This window comes from Bacillus rossius, assembly GCF_032445375.1.
Source record: "Bacillus rossius redtenbacheri isolate Brsri chromosome 9 unlocalized genomic scaffold, Brsri_v3 Brsri_v3_scf9_1, whole genome shotgun sequence".
In the NCBI taxonomy this organism is placed as follows: Eukaryota; Metazoa; Arthropoda; class Insecta; order Phasmatodea; family Bacillidae; genus Bacillus; species Bacillus rossius.
Window position 1 is genome coordinate 20,251,169 of NW_026962012.1, and position 21,464 is coordinate 20,272,632.

Sequence of the window (21,464 nt, forward strand, 5' to 3'; positions counted from 1 at the left end):
ACATATTTTTAGTTTAATGTACGTATTCAAGCCTGTATTATTGTATCCTACTGATAATCGTACTCCTGTGACGAGATCGTATCACACCTAGTTGAATTTTCATCCCAATGTATTTCCTTTTCAGGAAATGCGTGTCCAGCATGTGTATTATGTGTTAATTGTATGTCCTGTGTGTGTATTGCGTGTTCTGTGTGTACTGCATGTCCAGTGTGTGTACTGTGTGTCCATTTCATGTCTTGTGTGTGTAATGTGTCCAGTGTGTGTCTACTGCGTGTCCTGTGTGTACTGTGTGTCCAGTTTGTACTGTGTGTCTATTGTGTGCCCTGTGTGTGTTCTGCGTGTTCGTTGCGTGTTAATTGCGTGTCCAGTATGTATATTGCGTGTCCATTGCGTTTCCTCTGTGTCTTTATATTTTGTCGATTGTACTTTTATTTGTGCTTTCTTTTCGTTGATTGTGCTTCTGATTTAAATGTGCATCGATAAGTCTGTAGTCGGGCCGTAATTGACCTCGTGGTTCGGAGATGCCCGGGCTAAACGCCTGATATTTAACATGACCTGTTTAAAAATGATGGCCGAGTATCGACAAAAAATGTTCTTGCCTACTGACTGGGCGTGTTTGACCACCTGCTGGATGCGCCTGGCTACCAACTGTATGTGGCTGGTCACCTACTGGACATGTGTTCCTGGCTACTGCATAGACGTGACTGGCCACCACTTGGGCGTGTTCACCTGACCAACTGACTGACATGCATAGCCTACATCAAGACGTTACTGGCCACTGAATAGACATGCCTAACCACCAGCCAGTTGTTCCTAGCCACCTACTGGAGGTGCGCTCCTAGCCACTGAATACAAGTGCCTAGACAACCAACTGGATGTGACTGGCCCCCTACTGGCGTACCTTGCCTACCTGCTAGATGTGTCTGTCCAACCTGGATGCAGAACTGCCCTGAAGGCAGCCCAAGTACTCGCTTCGCCTTCTAAGAATATAGACCACGAGAAATGCTTGCAATTTGCTTGCTTTCTTTTGACTTGAAGAAATTATGTAATACATTTTTAATTATAATTAGTATGTTTTTTTCTAACCTGTATTTTTCTGGTAATTTTAATAAAATTATATTTCATTGGATCAAACAAGAATCGAACAAAAACTGACATCAATCGAATCAATCATTTATTAACAAGTGATTTTTTTAAATGATTTTTGGAATCTTTCCGTAATTTCTAGCTTAAAATGTACAGAATTTCAAGATGGTGACCAAGACGGCTGACAAGATGGCGGTAGCCACGGTAATAAATACAACTGCACTCTAGCGGGTAAAAATTAAACTAATATGACCACAACACTTCTAGCAGAATAAAATGTGATGGCGATCTCCACCAGACGTCAACAAGATGTCGGACCAGAAATGGCTGCCGTGAGGTCATACTGGCTGGCGTAATATTTTCCTTGGCATTAGTTTGCTAACGGCTTCCGCGGAGGAAATCCGTCACCTTTAATCATCGTACTTTCTCGTCGGATTCGAACCAAGGACTCTTATGATGCAAGTACATTTTTATTAAAATTTAATAAAATGATTTTTTATTAATTTTTAAATTGTTTCTTTTTTAAAATCGGTTAATAATTACGAATGTTCAAGATGAAGTCCAATTTTTTTAAATAAAATTTTATTATTTTATTTTTTTATAAATTTTAAAAATTTCGTTTTAAAATTGTATAATAATTACGGATTTTCAGGATGGTGACCGTAATGAAAATTACAATGGTTACATCCTAATTCCAAATTGCGGCCGTAACAAAAAATGCAACTATGGCATTAGACACATCGAAGATGGTTGGCGTAAGAAAACTGCAATGTTCTAGAATCCTGAATCCAGGAGACGAAAACAAAATGGCCGCCTTGACGTCATACTGTTGACATAATATTTCCCTTGGCATTAGCGGTGGGACGTCAGTTAACCTGTGGTTTCCGTGGAGGAAGGATCCGTCGCCATTTTCAATCGACTAACCTCACTGGGTTTGAACCGAGGACTCCATGATGGTAGGTGCGTTGTTTAATTAAAATTATATTTAAATTGTAATAAAGAATGGTGTATTTTTTATTAATAAATTATATGTTTAATCCTGCCGGGAATTAAACCAAGGACTGGGATGTATTGAGATACTAAGCATTTGAGGTTGGAATTTTTTTAATTTTGTATTTTTTTCGAAATGTTTTGGTCAAAAATGAAAGAATTTCAAGATGACTTCACGGTTAAGGTCACGACTGTGTCACTGGACACTCGTGGGTCACGCACTAGTCCTACTGGGCAGGTGTCTCCTGAGTGCCGGCCTCTGAGACTCAGTACCTGACCAGACACCCCCTAGGGCGCAGGCAGGCGACCTTGGTTCTTGCTTGAACCCTCACTGTTCCGCTGCCCACATGGCGCATGTGCTGCGATCCTATATCAGGCTTTGCCCACGGGAAACATACATCATGGAGTTACAAAACTACTATTACATAGGAACGTTATCTCGCGCTGTTATTAGTTAGGTTAAGTGAATAGGGCTTATGTGAATACGAATAAAGACGTGTGCACACATTCTGTGTCACTTAGATCTACCGGACATAGCGACAGAGTTTAAGTAATGAGTAAATACTTATCATCACTGCTAGCAATTGTTGGTTCCGACTTCACCCTGCACACGTATACGCATCTACACATGTGCAGAGGTGGAACTTAGAAACAATCCCTTATTAGTGTAACCTGGTCACTGGCCTGAACAGAGTGTCTCCTGCGCCGCTATAGCACAGCGCGCTCAGTACCAATCCCTGATGGACTTTAACACCGTGTCCTACTTGCGTGGCTTCCTGATTGGCTAGGATTCGCTAGATTCACGGCCATCACTTGCTTGTAAAACAGCTTACCTCCGTTCAAGATGATCCTACCGACCAGATAAGTACGCAGCAGCAATAATGTTTTGAAACATATCTTAACTCGTAACATTTTCCTGAAATAAGACTCTCTCGTGATGGCCAGCAATCACCGTTTCGTACACCCTGCTCTCGTATCCTGGTCGCATTTTTGTCACTGACTGAATTTTTTTGAAACACAAAGCCAATCACTATAGATTATGTGGGTCAATATGTACTAACGCAAATCTCTTAAAATTATTTATCCACTAAATGTTATAACGTATAGGTTTTCCGAAACATGAATCATGTGTCCGAGGAAAAGGCTGTGCCCGAATGTACTGCTAGGTGTGCGCGCGCCTGCCTGGCTGAGCTCCTGCTCTGAGGCGATGACTTCCTCGTGCCAAGGACAGACGGTGCTTCTGAGAAGCGTACAGATGGTGGGCCGTGCTAATGTAGTCCGGTAGCTCACCAGCGCCGCGGTGCCAGCGGCTGTTGGCACAGACTGTGTTTCTCCGGCCGAGAATAGCCCTGCTCCCACGTCTCATCTGCCTAGCGCTCCCAGTGGTCCCTGCGCCAACTCACTCAACGACAAGCGCAGCCATCGTTGTTCAATAGATTCGAGAAAATAACAGGCAATGAAGAAATATTCATACCATCCCAAACGATGAGGAAGATCAGGTGTTTAGAGGTTAATGCAAGTTCAACTGTGAGTTGGCAAAATTTTCTACATCATTAAATTAACAATTACACTCATTCAGCTAATGATACAACAACAAAGCTTAGCTAGGAATGGCCTTATAAGTGCAGAACACAAATATTCGAGGATGAAGTGACGACAGACCCAGGGCACTTATAGTTAGGGTGACAATTGCATGTGGACCAGTTCCTGTAAAACTGAGGATTCTGGACTGATGCATCCGAGTAGGGGAAATAAGGGAGTTAGGGCGAAACAAGTAAACTGTGTTGTGAAAGTAACATGATTTTTTATCATGAAATAACGTAAGTGAACAATAAACATGTTAATACGATACACTCAACTTGTCTTCTAATATGATTACTCTTTCTTGAGCTTGTCCCACTTGAATATGCCTCCTGGCTGTCAACACAAAAATAAGACATATGTCAACAATTAGTATTACACATTAAATAACAGCGTATTTAACTGTTACAAAAGAATTGAAAATCTCTGAAGTTCTTTAGCTCGCTTTCCTCTAAGCACCAATAGCGAGTCACAAAGTACATTAAATATAAATATAATAAGAAAAATAACAAAACAGTATTAAGTCTTTGTTTTACCAAAATATTATTGTGCGTTAAAAGTCTCAAGTCCAGGCTTGCCTTGTGGCTTACGAGAATATCTACATGTAGGCTAACAGACCCCTCGTGACACTCGGTGGTCCTGTCCCGGACGTCGCTCGCCGAGTCGCCACTGCAGGCAGCACCGGCCATCCAGTGCCCCACTCCCTCACGCGGTTGTCCGGAACCTGCAGTTACCTTGACGACCGCGAGGAGAGGCGCTGAGGACAGGCCACGAACCCCCTGGGCTGGGCTGTCGTACTGTCCGCCCCTGGCACACTCACTCCAGTGTCTGGTAACACTCCTATATGAGGTGCGTGTCAATACTGCTGTACACAAGTCTAAATCGGTATTTGTCACACACTGCACTTGCCCGTATCTTTGCCCAATGTTATTGTCCAACTCTGTCTCGGACTCGCTATTGCCAAGTGCCCTCCTCAACAACCTTTCCATCGAGTCTCTCGGTCGCCGTACAGTCGACACTCTACTCGTTGAATACCTTTGACACTTAGTCGCTGACCATCTCGTAGCGCTCCAGTATTGCTCCCTGTGTACTGGGCTAAGACCGACTGACGACAAATTATGACTAAGTCCAGCTTACCCTTCGCGGAGGCTAAGTCCGGTACCGGACTTGGGTGTTTGTTCGGGCAGAGGGACGGTCTTCTCGGTGGTCCAGGCAGGGCGGCGGTGCAGCGCTTCCGCTGGTCGCTGCTGTCGTCTGCTAGTGGTCTGCGGTTTAAGCGCCGAGGTCTAGGGTTGATATACCCCTCGGGCCGCCAGCCCCCATGTTCTCCGACCATCCAGAACCTCGTGGTCACTCCTACTTCTCTCTGGACGGTCGGAGGGGAGGTCACCGCTCCACAGTCACGTGGATGGGGTGCACACGTACTGGGACTAGGTGGAGCGTCTGTGGGGTTGTACACCCGCTACACAGCTACCACACAGGACAATGAGAGCTCGCGCACAAGAGGATCAAAGTAATGACAGACGCAGGGCATTTGAAGTAGGGGGGACACTTTCAGGTGTGCCAGTTCTTCTGACACATGGAGCACAAGAGGATCAAAGAGACGACGGAACCAGGTGACTTTAATACAGTTTAACACTTACAGGTAGACCATTTCCTCTAAGACTAGGTGTATACTTGCAATGATGAGCTGGCGCACCACAGCCCAGGACACTTGAGGTCTGGCTGAAATATAACAGGTGGACCATTCCCTCTGATATATAGCAGATCCTGGACAATTCCAGCTGGTGTACAAGAGGATCAAAGAGATGACAATTCCAGTGCATTCGAAGACATCGTAACACTTGTGTGTAGGCCTGGTCCTCTGTCATATGGCAGATCCTCAACAATGAAAAACTGATGTACAAGAAGAACAAAGTGAAGAAAAACCCAGAGGACTAAGTCAGGTTGACACTTACACTTGGGCCAATTACTCTAAGACGTAGCCATTCCTGCACAATGACCAGATGCTTCAAAGGAGAATTCAAGTGACGAAAGAACTAGGGCACTTTAAGTCAGTGTGACACTTGCAGGTAGACTAGTTCCTCTGACATATGGGAGTGCGCATACTTAGACCATCTGGCACACAAGAGGATCGACTTGAGGACAGAAACAGTGCACTTGATTACAGGGTGACACTTCCAGGAGGATTATATCCTCTGACACATGGATATTCCTGAACAACGACAAGCAGGTGCTCAGGAGGATGCAAGTGACTACATACACAGTGCACTTGAAGTCAGCGGCACTTGCAGTTAGAACAGTTCCTCTGGCATGTGGTGGATCCCGGACAATGACAGCTGGCGCAAAATATCATCAAGTTGTGGCAGATCTAGGGCATTTATAGTCAGGCTGATTCTTACAGAGAAACACATCGTCTGACACATGGGGGAATCCAGACAGTAACAAAACTGTTGTACAAGAGGTTCGATTTGACGAAAATTACAGGGCTTTTTAGTTAGGGTAATACTAGCATGTGGACCAGCTCCTATGGCAAATTACAGATCCTAGACAAATACAAGCCGCGCACAAAAGATGATAAAAGTGACAACAGATCCAGAGCACTTTAAGTGAAGTTGACACATGAAGGTGGAACAGTAACTCTAACATATGGTGGATCCTGGTCAATGGCACCCTTTTGCACAATATGACAACAGACCCAGTGAATATTTTGGCGATTATAAATAAGTTTTTTATCAATGATTTTATAATATTTTAACTACAGTATTACTCTATGTGTCTTAATACACAAAAATCGCTTCATTTAATAGTCTTAATTAAATTTGAGATTTTATATAAATTTTTAATGATTGCTGTGATTTGTTGTTTTCTTTTGGTAGTTCCGGATGAATTCGTTTCGCTTGTGTTTCATGAAACAAGAGTCTCGTCGCTCGAGGGAACCAACAGCGAAACATTAGAAAAGAAAGTTAGTATTATTATAAACTAGCTGTAGACCAGAAGTTAGCCAATGATGATACAGCATTGGAGAATGTAATAAAATTGGAATATTTGATGTAACACAGAAGTGCTATTGTAAGGAAGCACCAATCTAAAGTGTAACTGTATTGCAAGAAATTAGAAGATTTGTGATAAATTAATAACTTTTATGCTGTAATTAAATATATTTCGTCATATGAAGAACCACATTGTAGTACAGCTAGCAACAATTTCTTAATAATTCGGAGGTTAAAACTGACTGAACGAGATCGATCGAATGTATAGTTTTACGTTTAGAAGAAGAGAATATTTCTGCAGCAGAATTGTGCCATGATAGTTGAGGAAGATAGTCCCACTGGCATGAGACGCCATCAGTTCCCGAGCCTGAGTCCACGAGTTGGCCGGCCAGGCTGCAGTGAGACGCCCTGTTCCGTGAGTCCTGCTTCTCCGAGACACACCTGATGAGCTGTGACGATCAGCACACTGACTCGTGTCTCATTGGTATTCATACAGACAAAGTAAGCTAGCTGAGATCATTTTTGTGTATTCTTTATTCGAGGTTCTGGAACTGAATCCTGGTTTTTAGAAGTTCGTATCCGACGCATTTGCGATGTGATTTCAAATTGTTATTTTAATATTTAAAATATCTATTGGCCAGATTGTCTGATTACCTTAAATAAATGCCGATGAATCGAATGGTTACCACTTCTTGAATTTTAATTTTAAACATGACTTAACTTTTTTCTTTGCCTTGTAAATGAACATCATGTAGTTAATACCCACTTAAACTGAGACCTAATTGTGGTAAATTTGAATATTTTTTGAATTCAAAATATTATTCTTTTACAATTAATGACATTATTTCAGATTGGGTCAATTGTAATGTGATTATATGAATTATATTTAACTTTTTTAGGTTACTTATGTTTCAATCACTGTCCATAACTGTTGGATTTTTTCTTACTCACACGCTATTCAACTGATTTAGCTTAAGTTCAGATAAAATAAATGCGATTATTATATGAAAACACAGACACATTGTGTAGTTTTATTATGTTCATGTAGAAAAGGTTTGATTTGAAACATAAATATCAATTCAAATAGTTAAGGTTTGATATTCCTAGATGTATGTAAAATGGCGCCCCAGAACAAATATTAGAGATACCACATTACCAGTGGTATTATATTAGTCATCATGACGAGTACAGTAAGAAGTGGAAATGTTAATTATTTAGTTCTTAAATACTGTATTATATTGTTTCGGGTCATAATTATATTTTGTTGGTAAGCATTGCTCTCCACAGAATTGATACCTTTACGAGGGGCTATATAGTAGAACATAGCTGTTCCTGCCAGTGGCGTAGCCAGGATTTGTGTATGGGGGGTGTTAAGTAGCATGCCCCCACCCCCCCCTACGTATTAAAGCGGGTGGTCCGGGGGTCCTCCCCCGGGAAAATTTTGATTTTAAGGTGTAAAATAGTGCTATTTTAGTAGTTTTCGGTACTTAAATTTAAATATTGTAATGGTAAAAATTTTATTAATTTTTAATATGAAATTTCTTTGAGTGATGAATAAGAAATTTAATTAAAGTTTTGGGGCTAAGGGGGGGGGTTTTAACCCCTAAAACCCCCCCCCTGGCTACGCCCCTGGTTCCTGCTAACAACACTAGTCTCAGGGGATAGGTCATCAAACATGTGCGACCACCGATAGCATCCCTGCAGCAGGCACACAAGAGGTAGTGCCTCTCTTGGGTGTACCAGTTCTCTGACACGAGGTGGATCCCGAACATTGACCGCAACACCATCATCTTGGAAATCTGGAATTATTTAACTACTAGCAATTCTGGAAAAAAAATCACACATTATTCTAATGATTGATTAAATAGATTACTATCCTTGGTTCAATCCCTGGACGATGCAAATATAAATTTTTAAATAAAAACCATTTATTTAAAAAAAATGTTTAAAAATCATATAAGAAGATTAAATTTTTCATCCAACAGCGGTCAGTAAGATGCTGATGCAATTTTAGCTGTCATTTTGAAAATCTGTAATTTTTTATTTATAAATAAGAAAAAAAATTAACAATTATCATACTGCTTGATTGGATCGATTGTTGTCCTTGATTCGATCCTTGCTCGAACCAAAATTGTATATTCTAGGTAAAACATTCTTATTTAATAAAACATTGTCAAAATTCTAAAATTTAAATTTAATTAATATACCAGCCTCCAAAAAGCTAATGATGACATATTGATCAACATTTGAAAATTATTCGTAATAACTAACCAACAAATTCGGAGCTGGCTGGCGGCCCTGCACGGCCACTGACGTGAGGCATGCCACGCACGCCTGGCCGGACTACGAGGGTCGCTACCCCCCTCACCCTATCCTCGGCGCTGTTATCCGTCGCTGAGCGGCCTTGGGAATTCCGCGGGCCGCCGCGTGAGCGAGAGACGCTGTTCTCGATGCTTCTGGTGTCGGGTCGGCGCGGGCCAGCTGCGCTCGTGGGTTCTAGAAGGGCGTCGCAGACTACTCGAGCAGGGACGCCGGCCTGCGCGGGGGTTGTTGGGGCGACAGTCTCGCGGCGATGTGGCCCGGTGAGTGCCGCTAGTGCAGCGACATCTCTGCAGCAGTTCCGAGCGAAGGGAAGTGCGACATTGGCGAAAGTGGCGCGACGCCGAGTTCGACTGAGTTGTGAGAGTGCGGCGACCGAGTGTGGACAGGCGCGAGGTAAGGGGAAAACCACTGTTGAGCCTAGCTCCAGCGAAGAGAGTGAACTGAAGAACGTGACACAGCCAGTGACTTGAGAATAAACATTTTTAAGTGCGAGTGATTTTTGATTAGGCAGTTTTATGTAAGAATATTTATAAGTTATATAAATATTAATAATCAATAAAACTGTGAAAAGCATAATTGGGCTATCCCTTACAAACCCAGTTCTCCCCACATTATTATAAATTGTAACACTATCAATAAAATATGATCGATAGGATACAATAGGATACGATTCCATCAATAGGGTACAATTGACAAGATACTTCAGGATATGATCGCATCAGACATACGACAGTACGGTAGGATATGATCCCACTAGTTGGATACGATCACAGGGTACAGTAGCATACGAACAGCACGATACGTATGTTAGGATATGATAGGATATGACTCCATCTGACAGCACTAGCTCCAATTGCACATGGCTCCCATTGCATTAGCTCCAAGTGCGCCAACTTCACTTGGCTTCAACTGGTTACAACTGCTCCAATGACATTTTGGCTCAAACTGCTCCAATTACTTTTTGGCTTAACACCTCTTATTGCTCAAACTTAATTTTGTTCCAATTTCTCAAACTGCACTTAGCTCCAACTGGCTGCAATAGTTCAAACTGTACTTGGCTCCAGCTGCTCCAATGCCATTTTGGCTAAACCTGATCCAACTGCATTTTGGCTACAACTGCTCCAGTTACATATTTTCTACATCTGGATACAACGACATTTCGATACAAAACTACAATGTCCAATTGGCTCAAGACTTCAAGCTACGAGACTAAAAGGCTATGTGATTACGTGGCTGCAAGGCTACGGGGCTACATTGCTGCGAGGCTACATGGCTCCAACTAGCTACAATTACTCCATTCAGCAGTGAGAGTTAATGTATCTCATGGAAAAAAAAACTTGTTGCAAGTAGTTCCGATGCTTGTCATCAGTTGTAGCCACGTGACTGTTTCAAGACATAGCAATCAACTAAGTAATATATATTTTTTTTTCTGTTCGATTTCCATCTGATTGAAATATTATTAGTTTTTATTTGGTAACAAGAATACAGTAATTAAAGGAAACTCTGAATTGAATTGCATTTCTTATACAAAAAAAATTGCGTGCATATTGCTTACATATTTAATATAATAATATGATTAGCATAGCTATGTATGTTTTATGCCTATGTATTTTTGTAACAGATATATGCTAAACATACTTATTATATATTAATTGACTAAATGTAATCACTGAGCTGGATTTGCGAAACTTCAGTTGGTTTTCTCAGTGTGCTCTTGGTTATTCCTGAAACATTTTGTCTGTTTTCTCCGTGTGTTCCTGGTAATTATTGGTAACACTTCTGTTGGTGTTTCTGTGGCTTCTGGTTATTTCTGAGAAAATAATTGCATGCAAATTTTATAAAAGAAATGAAATTTATTTAAAGTTTCTTTTTTTTTTAAATTCCTGTTACCAAAATAAAACTAATAATATTTTAATCAGATGGTATTCAAACCGAAAGATTTATTACTTAGTCGATTTCCATGTCTTGAAACAGCCATGTGGCGACAACTGTTGGAAAGAATCGGAACTACTTGCAACAAGTTCTTCTTCATGAGGTAAATTAACTCTCGTTGCTGAATGGAGTAATTGTAGCCCGTTAGAGCCATGTAGACTCGCAGCATTGTAGCCTCGTAGCCTTGTAGCCTTGTAGTCATGTAGTTTCGTATAGCCTTGTATCTTCGTAGGCTTGTAGCTGCCTAGCTATACAGCCAAGTAATCTCGTAGCCTAGTAGTCTCTTAGCTCGTAGTATTGAGCCAATTGGCCCATGTAGCCTTGTATCGAAATGTCGTTTTAGCCAGCTGTAAATGAAATACAATTGGAGCAGTTGTAGCTAAAATGTCTTGGAGCAGTTGTAGCCAAAATGGCATTGTAGCAATTGGAGCAGCTGGAGACAAGTGCAGTTGGAAACTATTGTAGCCAATTGGAGCTAATTACAGTTAGAGCAATTAGAGTAAAATTCAGTTTGAGTAATTAGATGTGTTGAGAAAAAATTAAATTGGAGCAGTTGGAGCCAAAATGCCATTGGAGCAGTTGTAACCAGTTGAAGCCAAGTAAATATGGTGCAACTGGAGCCATGTGCAATTGGAGCTATTTCTCTCAGATGGAGACGTATCCTATCATGTCCTAACAGACGTATCGTGCCGTTCTGATCTTACTGTATAATGTGATCGTAACCGACCGATTGTATCCTACTGAATCCTGCGATTGTATCCTCCTGATGGGATCGTACCTACCGTATCCTGTCGATCTTATTCTACTTATGGGATCATATTCCATCGTATCCTTTCGATCATATCCAGGTGATGGGATCGTATTCTACTGAGTTGAATGTTCGTACAAATATACGCCCTTTTCGTTTAATGTGCACATTAAAATTTTAGTCGGGGCTGTATAATTAAATGGTTTAAAATTTATTGGTGTTGGTAAAACATTTTTCAGGGTTTCTTGGTCCTATTGTAAGCGTAAAACATGCTTAGTCTTTTGGCCTATTTTCTTGTAGTAGGTTGTATCCGAGACTTTTTCTGCTTGAAATATGTCAGTTTTATTTTAAATATAGGCCCTATAACAATTATCGACGAAGAAGTCCTCTTGGTTCGAATACACTTGTTGGCCTATACGCCCGAAATGGTACAAAAGCTTGGTCGAAATTTAAAGAAATAATCAAAAAAGACCTCGGTAGGTTTAATGATATCGAGTAACATATTTATTCAGCCAGCAGGAGTCCTTGTTTGCAGGGAGAGAGATTAATTATATAAATAATTATTATTAATATTATAAATTATATTAATATTATAAATTATTGTATAAGTATAATATTATAAATATTGTATAAATAATTGTAAAAAATATATTTTCAATTGACCAAGGATCGAATCTTGTACCGAAATAAATCAAATAAATTACAATAGTATTATATAATAGGGCATCCAGGGACTGGTTTCTTGGTGTGGAGCCGTGAAGTCAATCGCCATCTTGGATTATGACGTCACGAAGGCCATCTTGGATTACCTTGATCTTGAACTTTGACCTTGACCTTTACCTTCAAAAATTGCCAAAAAAAAATCCCAATATTCACCTAAATTCGCCAAATTTCCATTTCTTTGGAGAAAATATTCTCAAAAAATTTTTAAAAATAAAAAAATTCCCAATTTCGCGGGAAAAATTTATATTTTATTTTTCAGAAATTTGAAAATTAAGAGTTTAAAAAACTTAAAAAGGTCTTTGCCTTATAAAGAACACAAAATCATAAAAGAGCCGTAAGCATACATGTCTACAGAGTCGATAAGCCTCTGACTGACGGCATCTAGGATCATGACGGGTGCTATCTGGAATTTTCTTATTAACTAGCTGATTCTAATGGAAAAAAATTTTTAATTCATAAAAATTAATTAAATTTTAATAACAAATTTTATAAAAAACCGTTGCACATATCATTACAGTTGCACATATCATTACCGTTACAATCCCAACACTAATTTCAAGGTATATATATCACCAGCTAGTGTGATGTCATATATGCAATCTTGTTTTCGTCTGCTGGAGGCAGCCATCTTGATTTCGTCTACTAGAGCACGCTACCGTCATATTAGTTTAAGTTTTACCTGCTAGAGTACAGTAATAATTTATTATTACTGAGGTGCCCGCCATTTTTATATTTGTACGCCATCTTGTAAATTCGTAATTATTTAGCTAGAAATTCGGGTAAAATTCCAAAAGTCATTTAATATATATGCAAATAATATGCTGATTGATTCGATCGTTTCATGTCCTTAGTTCGATCCCTGACCGATGTTAATATTATAATTTTATGTAAAAATACTAATTTAATAAATTGTGTTCAAAATCCTAAAAGAAGCCTAGTTGGCTTGCGAAACCATCATCCTATTAGACATTACATCCGCCATTTTGGAAATTAAAATATTATTGACCTAGTAATTCGGGAAAAAGTTCAAAATTCATCGAAACAATCACTCATTAATTTACTGATTAATTAGATCGATAACGGTCTTTGCTTCAATCCCAGGATTATACAAAAATTTGATTTAATATAACATAAATTTAGCATAATAGTGCCAGGTTCGAGAAATAAAACACCGCAAGTTCGTTTTCAAACTAAATTTTATTACATAATTTCTAATCTACTACAGGATTACTTGCAAAGGTTAGCAACCTTATCAACAATTAAGCCTTCATAGACGTAAAATGAATAATTCTTAGCTCAAAACGGTTTATACTAGACAGGGACCAGCCAGGTCCATTAAAGACTTATACAAGAGTTCAAAGCAATCGAAGATACATAAACGCAGTTTTCTCGGGCGTCTGAGTCGGGGTGAGTGAATCTCAAGTTCCTCCCGCCTCGAGTGAGCCGCACCACAGAACTGCGGTGGTTCCCGTTCCAGCACACACACAGAGAGAGAGAGAGAGAGAGAGAGAGAGAGAAAGAGAGAGAGAGATAGAGATAGAGAGAAAGAGAGAGAAAGAGAGAGAAAGAGAGAGAGAGAGAGAGCTTGAAGACGCGCGCTTATTCACGAAGGAAGAAAAACATTTAAAGAAAAAAAATTGGTTGTGTGTAAAGTCGGTTTACGGACGATAGTTTAACGTGACAACGTCATAACAAAACAATGATGAAATGATTGCATACTCATAAATCACGTAATTACCTGTTCTTGTGAAATTAATTGCATCTTTACCGACTTTAACGGCGAACTCGACGGAGGTTGTACCATCGACTACAGGAACCCTGACGTCAGCGGCGACGATGATGGAGCAGATCCCGTTGGCAACGACGACGCCAACACTGGAGGAGACTACAACAGTCGTGGTACCACCAGCAGAAGAGAGCTTAATGACTTCAGTACTGACACCACAGGAACCCTCGATTAACGCCGTATCGCTCTCGATGGAGACTTCAATGGCTGGTGATTCGACAACAACTACCGAGCATCGATGCCGTTACTGCGACAAGATTTTCTCAAACGACACCAATGCTCATCGACACGAGAAGAGAGAATGTGCTAAGAATCCTCCTCGCAAAATGTTTGGCTGTGAGAAATGTCATAAGCAGTTTGCCAGACAAGATAATATGAAAACGCACATGAATACATGCAAAGGTAGTGCTATACGGCAGAAGGTACGGGTTTCGCTGCAACAGCGATGCATTGATGTTCATAAGAGTATGCCTGGAAATGGTACAACTGCAGCAACGCCAGTATCTAATCGGGTCTGCAAGGCTCGTCTTCATCACCCAAGGTTACTAACCTTGTTCATCACCACGGTATCCTTGCAGCTACAGCGATATGTCATTCGCATTTTCCCATGTTGCGCGAAGACATGAACGTAGTAAATGTGTAAAGAATCCTTCTCGTACGACTTTTTTGCTGTGATGAGTGTTTGTTTGGTTTACACGAATTGACAGTTTTCGATGGCATCCGAAAAAATGTAAAGGTGAAATCCGTGTAACAACTGTTGAATTACTTGCAGAAAAACATAAACAAATGAGCAGCAACCGATTTCTAAGACGTCTGGACATGAAACTAAACCCAAGACTGTGTTCGGTGCTCTACACGTGAATGATAATGGGTTCTACTTGGCGCAGTCTGCATTTCGTGGATCATTGTAAGATGACTTTTATCTAAATACGTTCGGTGATTCGAATGACATTTGTACTTTTCTTGATGATATCAGGCAGGACATAATCAATTAGCATACTGATGACGCAGCAGCAAAAGGTCCTTTAAAATATTACTTTTGGCTGTACTGTATATACGGTAGGCCATATATTTTCGATGACAAAGTGAAGAAGTGCACATTAAACACTTCGGCTGCAGTAATTTACAGTTCTGACGATGTGAAGCAAACTTTTAAACTCAGTGGCCAGAAACTCTGCCAAGAAGAGAAACATTATGTCGTAAAATGATCTGGCTGGTCTTTGTCTAGTATAAACCATTTGGAGCTAAGAATTAGTCATTTCACGCCTATGCAGGGATAAATGTTTATATGATTGCTAACCTTCGTAAGTGATCCTGTAGTAGAATAGAAATTGTGTAATATATATATATATATATATATATATATTTTTAAAGAACTTGCTGTGTTTAATTTATCGATCCTGTCACGATTATACTAAATTGTTGTTATGTTAAATTAATTTTTTGTATCGTCGGGTATCGAACCAAGGACCTTCATCGATCTAATTAATCAGTAAATATAAAGGGATTTTTTCGATGAATTTTGAACTTTTCCCCGAATTTCTATGTCAATAAATACAAACTTCCAATATGGCGGATGTAACTTCTTATAGGCTTATAGGCAAGGAAACTTGGCTTCTTTTGTGATTTTGAACACGATTTATTAAATTAGTATTTATTTTTTTACATAAAATTAGAATATTTACATCAGTCAGGGATCGAACCAGGGACAGAAAACTATCGAATCAATCAGTATATTGGTTGCATATATATTTAATGAATTTTGGAATTTTCCCCTAATTTCTAGCTAAATATTTACGAATTTCCAAACTGGCATATAAATTTCAAGTTGGTGGGTGCCTCAGCAATAATAAATGATTATTGTACTCTAGCAGGTAAGACTTAAACTAATATGATGGTAGTTCGCTCTAGTAGACGAATTCAAGATGGCTGCCTCCAGCAGACGAAAACAAGATGGTGGACATTACATCATACTAGCTGGTGATATATATACCTTGGAATTATTGTGTTGGGATGTCAGGCTGCCAGCAGCTTGCATGAAGGAAGGATCAATCGAAATTTTTTTCATTTTTGTCCTGACCAGATTCGAACTGAAGACTCCATGACGTAAGTTCATTTTTAAAACAGTATTTTATTAAATTTAATTAATTATTTTTTTATAATTTTTAAAAAAATTCTTGTTTTTCTTGCATAAAAATTACTGTTTTTCAAGATGACAACGGTTATTTGATAAAAAATTTAATTAATTAAATGTTTTATGAATTTTAAAATTGTTTCCATAAAAATCGGCTAATAAATAAAAAAATCAAGATGGCGCCCGTAACGAACGATGCAATGTTTATGTCATGATCGTAGATGACATCAGAGGTTTATCGGAGGCTGTAGACATGGATGCTTAAGCCTCTTTTAGGATTTTGTGTTGTTTCTAAGGCAAAAGTCGTTTGAAGTTTTGCGAATTCCTAATTTTTGAATGTTTCAGAAATAAATCAGGAATTTTCGTGCAAAATTGGTAGTTTATTATTTTTCAAAATTTTTGGCGGTTTTTCCCTAAAAAAGCTGGAAATTTTGGCTAATTTGGGGCAAATTTGAAAGGTCAAGGTCAAGGTAATCCAAGATGGCCACCGTGATGTCAGAATCCAATATGGCAGTCGGCTCCTTGGCTCCACAACCAGAACCCAGTCTCCTGATGCCCTATTATATACTACTTATTATATTAATAGATGATTAAAAAAAGATTTAAAACAAATTCCGAATTATTGGTTTAATTATTACGTATTTCCAAATTTCGTTCAATATGTCATCATTGGTTTATTGTAGGCGGGTAGATGAGGAATGTAAATGGCTTTTATGATTTTGACAATCTTTTATTATATAATAAATATTTATGAGAATAAATAATTTTTGATCGAGCAATCGATCAAATCAAACAGTATGTAAATGGCTAATTATTTTTATAATTTAGTTTTTTCCTTATATATAGTTAAAATAATTTACAGATTTTCAATATGACGGCTAAAATGGCATCAGGATCTTACTGATAGCTTTTGATGAGGAATTTAATGCACTCTTATGATTTTCACCATGTTTTATTAAATAAAAGTTATTATTTTATTAAATTGCTAGTTAAATAATTACAAATTTGAAGTAGGCAGCCAAGATGGCCTACAAGATGACATTTGCCACTACGGTTTAGTGGTTGTTTCTAAAACAGGTATAATATAATCCAATATGGTGGCAGCACCCTCTAGCAGATGATGTGTGCACTACATGACACTAGCTTTCCAGGTATCAAGTACTGAAAACAAAATGGTGGCAGCACTCTCTAGCAGATAAAGTATGTACTATGTGACACTAGTGCTGCTGATAGCAAGTATTGGAAAAAATAATTTACACAATGCCCTCTAGCAGGTTATGCTATTTTTTTAATTATTTTTTTTCCAAATCAGAATATGTGTGTTATTTTTTATACGTATATAATATTTAATTCTCAGTCTGCCAAATGTATTGTTGGCAGTGCAGTGAAAGGAGTATATTTTTCAACCTAGAGGTCCGATCATTCATGGTTCGAATCGCCTCGCTTTCAATGTATTTGGTATAAACAAAAATGTAATATTTAGATTAGGACCAAAACAACATTGGTAAGTAATGGAAATGAGACAGCATGTTGTTGGTGTCCATTAGAACAAACAGTAGAAACTCTGATGGTGGTATTCTAGATGGCGACCTCCAGCAGAACAAAAAAAAAAAAAGATGGTGGGTATGTCATCATCCAAGATAGTGGCCTAGCAGACGAAAACAAGATGGCAGACAAAACATCAGAATCGAAAAAAGTGGCTGAGAAGTTAGTTCCAATATGACGGATGTTACATTATATTTCAAATGGTGGACAAGATGTAAGAATCAAATATGTCGGACATGAGCGTTGGTCGTTATTTCACCATTACGAAAAGTGCAATGTTCGAGAGTGTTGCACTCGATTACACAATTATGGCATTCAATATGACGGAATTATAAATGGCAGAATTCAATACGGCGGCCGTGACGTTCATGCAATATGGTCACCGGGTTCAAGGTCAAAAGTCAAGGTCATCCAAGATAGCCGCCGTGATGTCACAATCCAAGATTGCGGACTTACTATCCAATCCTCACTCCTACACCTTCTGCAGAAAATAATTTTACATACTACTTTCTTAGCAAATTTTGCAGTGATTCACTATCATATTGCCACGATTGGGCCTCCTCAAAGTCTAATTAGAATCTGTTAGTGTTACATGCATCCTCCTTCTTTAATGACCTTTGGTCGAAGATCCAACCACTAATTCATTACGTTTTTTTTCTCCTAACCTAACTAATTACTAAGTGTATTTGGGAGGGGTCTGGGTAGGGAAGACTCTAAGTGCGTCTCAGGCCGAAGCCTATACGCTCTAAGCATCAGGGCCGGCGCGTCCACACAGGCGAACTAGGCAACCGCCTAGGGCGCCAAGTAGCTGGGGGCGGCGCAGCACGACACATAACAGCTCATATAACATGTTTAACGATTATTGAAACTAGAAGAATATTAATTTTTGTAACAGTTTGGAATGTTTATATTGATATAAGTAATTATTTAAAGTCCACGGTAACCTGTTTATGATTTGTAATAAGTAAAAAAGTAAAAAAAAAAAAAAACACACAAGCCTGCTTACATTTGATCGTTGACAAAATCGTAGGCTTACGTAATGTATTTTGAAGCAAGGAAAAAATTTTTGGTGGTGTCTGGGGGGGGGGGGGGGCATTAAGGTTGTTCGCCTAGGGCGCCAATTTACCTTTGCACCGGCCCTGCTAAGCATCCAGGTTATAAACCATGCAGGAGAGGAAGCATGTCATTAATTTATTTTAATGTTTATATATATCATCTCCTCCCTCCGAAATTCTAAAAAAAAAAAAAAACTATCATTCTAACCAACAAAAAAAAATTAGAAAGAATTTGTAAGCTAACAGCGGGCAAAGTGGATCTATCGCTCCCCTCCCCACCATAAACCATCCAAAAAAAGGCCAAAAATAAACTATGAATAGGCAGGGGCGCAACAACTAAATTTCCAAAAGGGGGGGGGGGGGGGCAATATACCGTTTTATAAAGAATCATCGATCCCCCTATTGAAGCGGGTCCTCCCCCGGGAAAATGGTGCTATTTAAGCAGTTTTATCATCTAAAAATTGATTACACAGCACTTTCTTTGCTCCCGTTTGCCCCAACTTCAAGGTTTCAGAGGAGGGGGGGCAAAACACTCTTGCCCCCCCCCCCCTGTTGTTGCGCCCCTGATGAATACGCTCCTGCTGTCAGTTAATTATCATATAGTGAATTGTCTTTGGGTTGGTGGTTTCAGTTTATCCTTACAACAATTTGCTTAAGCTATTCTACCTAAGTTAGGGCGAGTGAAAAGTAGGTCACATTACGTCACGGCCCGATTGTCATATCATATCTCACAGAGGATTTTGTTTCGTAGATTCGGAAAAAAAAAAAAAAAAAAAAACAAGTGTGCGTGAAGACGAAATAAACCAGCAATAGCATCCTCTCCCGTGCATGTAAGCTGTAGTTAAGCAAGGCAGTTAAGTATACGCTGCTCCGCCGAGGCCGCTCCACTTGGCAACGTCGCAGCGGGCGGGTCAAGGAGGGGCGCGGCTGCGCAGTGCGTCTCTGCGCACGACGCACGACCAGTCAGACCACAGCTGCTATCGATCCAACAATAAAAGAGTGCTGCTTCTGTTCCAGCTCATACTTGCAGTGTGCGCCGTGAACTTTGCTTCGTATGTCAGCAAATGTTTTAAATAATGATTCTAAGTGAGTGGTGCAATATTGGGTGCTGCGAGTACAGAGTCCTTGAAGTACAGAAACTGTTCTGTTAAACTCGCGAGCGCTAACCTCATAATCAGTCCCAGCTGTCGGGGTGTCGTAACAAGGCGGGTATGAACCGGGCTTGCTGCTGAGTGGTGACAGTGTTGTTTGTCGTGCGAGTAGTCTGGGGCGTGTTTGCCATCTTCGGTAGCGCTTAGAGTATTTTCCTTAGTAAACTGGCCGCGACGGCTGTGAAAGTGCACGAAGCCCAAGCTGGGATGAGGATAGACATACAGTTATCCATTAGGCATACTTCGTCAGATCACTTCTCAGAACTGAAACATTGCATCTAGTATACGGCTTCGCTACGTGTGGGTTTTCTGAAAAAGTCACATCGTAAGTGTAACTCCGTTCCTAGAGTACAAAGTTGCATTTTATAAAGGCTGGTTTCATTGGCGCTGAAGATGGCTCCTACGATTGGAGATGTTTGTAAAATGAGCCCCTCCAAGGATAACGAAGATCTAGTGGAGGAAAAGTGCAAGATTCCTGCCTACCGCTACAACCATCAAGGTAAGATAACAGTCCAACTCACTACAAGTTAGTAAGCAGTCTGTAGCATGTCATTAGTGATTAGTTATTGTAGAGTATATTACAGCGTTGACACACATCATTACAGAAACCATCTCTTTCTATTAACAGGTTGCAAGTGCATGGGGGCAGTTTATCAATTCCCATTCAAATTCTCTTTAAAAAAAATATGTTAACCTACAGAATAATTTAGGTTACAATACATGTAATAATTAACTAATGCAGTGTTCTCGCAGGCAGCGAATATATGTAAACGGAAAACTCGCGGAATTAAAAAGACTGCTGAAGTTAGCTCTATCCGGCCACCCGTAAACATCTCACTAAAACTTCCACGCAACTAAGGCAAAATCCATCCCGGTTTTTATTTTATTTTTACATCCAAATGTGCAATGATACCGTTAAAGCCGATACACAGGGACCTTCCTACAGGTGTTTACTACCAAATAAACTTAAAATCAGACGCAACCTCAAAATTGTTTTGGTTTTATTCATGGGTATTAACGTTCACGATTTGATTTTGATCCGGTCCCAATACTGGATGCGAGTTAAAAAAACGTTAAATAGTCTACGTGATAAATATTGAGTATCTACTTTAGGTATTTTTAGCATAAACAGAGCGTTTAGTATTCGTTGTTGAAGTTTAACAAGCCTAGTTTGTTATATTAGGCGTGCAAGTGATCACGCTATTAAAGATTATAAATAAAGCGATTGCAAGTATTTTGAATTTTTCGCAGTCGTTTTCCCAGGTAATCTGCCATGTCACAGTAATCAAGAGGAGTCAATATTAATGACCGCACGAGTGTGGCTTTCACACGAACTGTGAGATGGTGAAGAGCAGAATATGCCTTTTTTACAATCATGGGTCACATTCGCCGCACAGGATAAATGTTCATCCAAAATA

The 21,464-nt window shown here is 39.5% G+C and overlaps 1 protein-coding gene across 1 annotated transcript in view; it reads left to right on the forward strand.

Annotated features, from left to right (window-relative positions):
• The first annotated feature begins 19,838 nt into the window (after window positions 1–19,838).
• Window positions 19,839–21,464, forward strand: part of LOC134542617 (GMP synthase [glutamine-hydrolyzing]) — a 417,842-nt gene continuing 416,216 nt past the window's right edge. Inside the window, exon 1 of the mRNA XM_063387016.1 lies at window positions 19,839–20,545. Within this exon, the coding sequence (XP_063243086.1) occupies window positions 20,440–20,545 (106 nt within the window). The 5' untranslated portion in view covers window positions 19,839–20,439. The remainder of the gene's footprint in view (window positions 20,546–21,464) is intronic.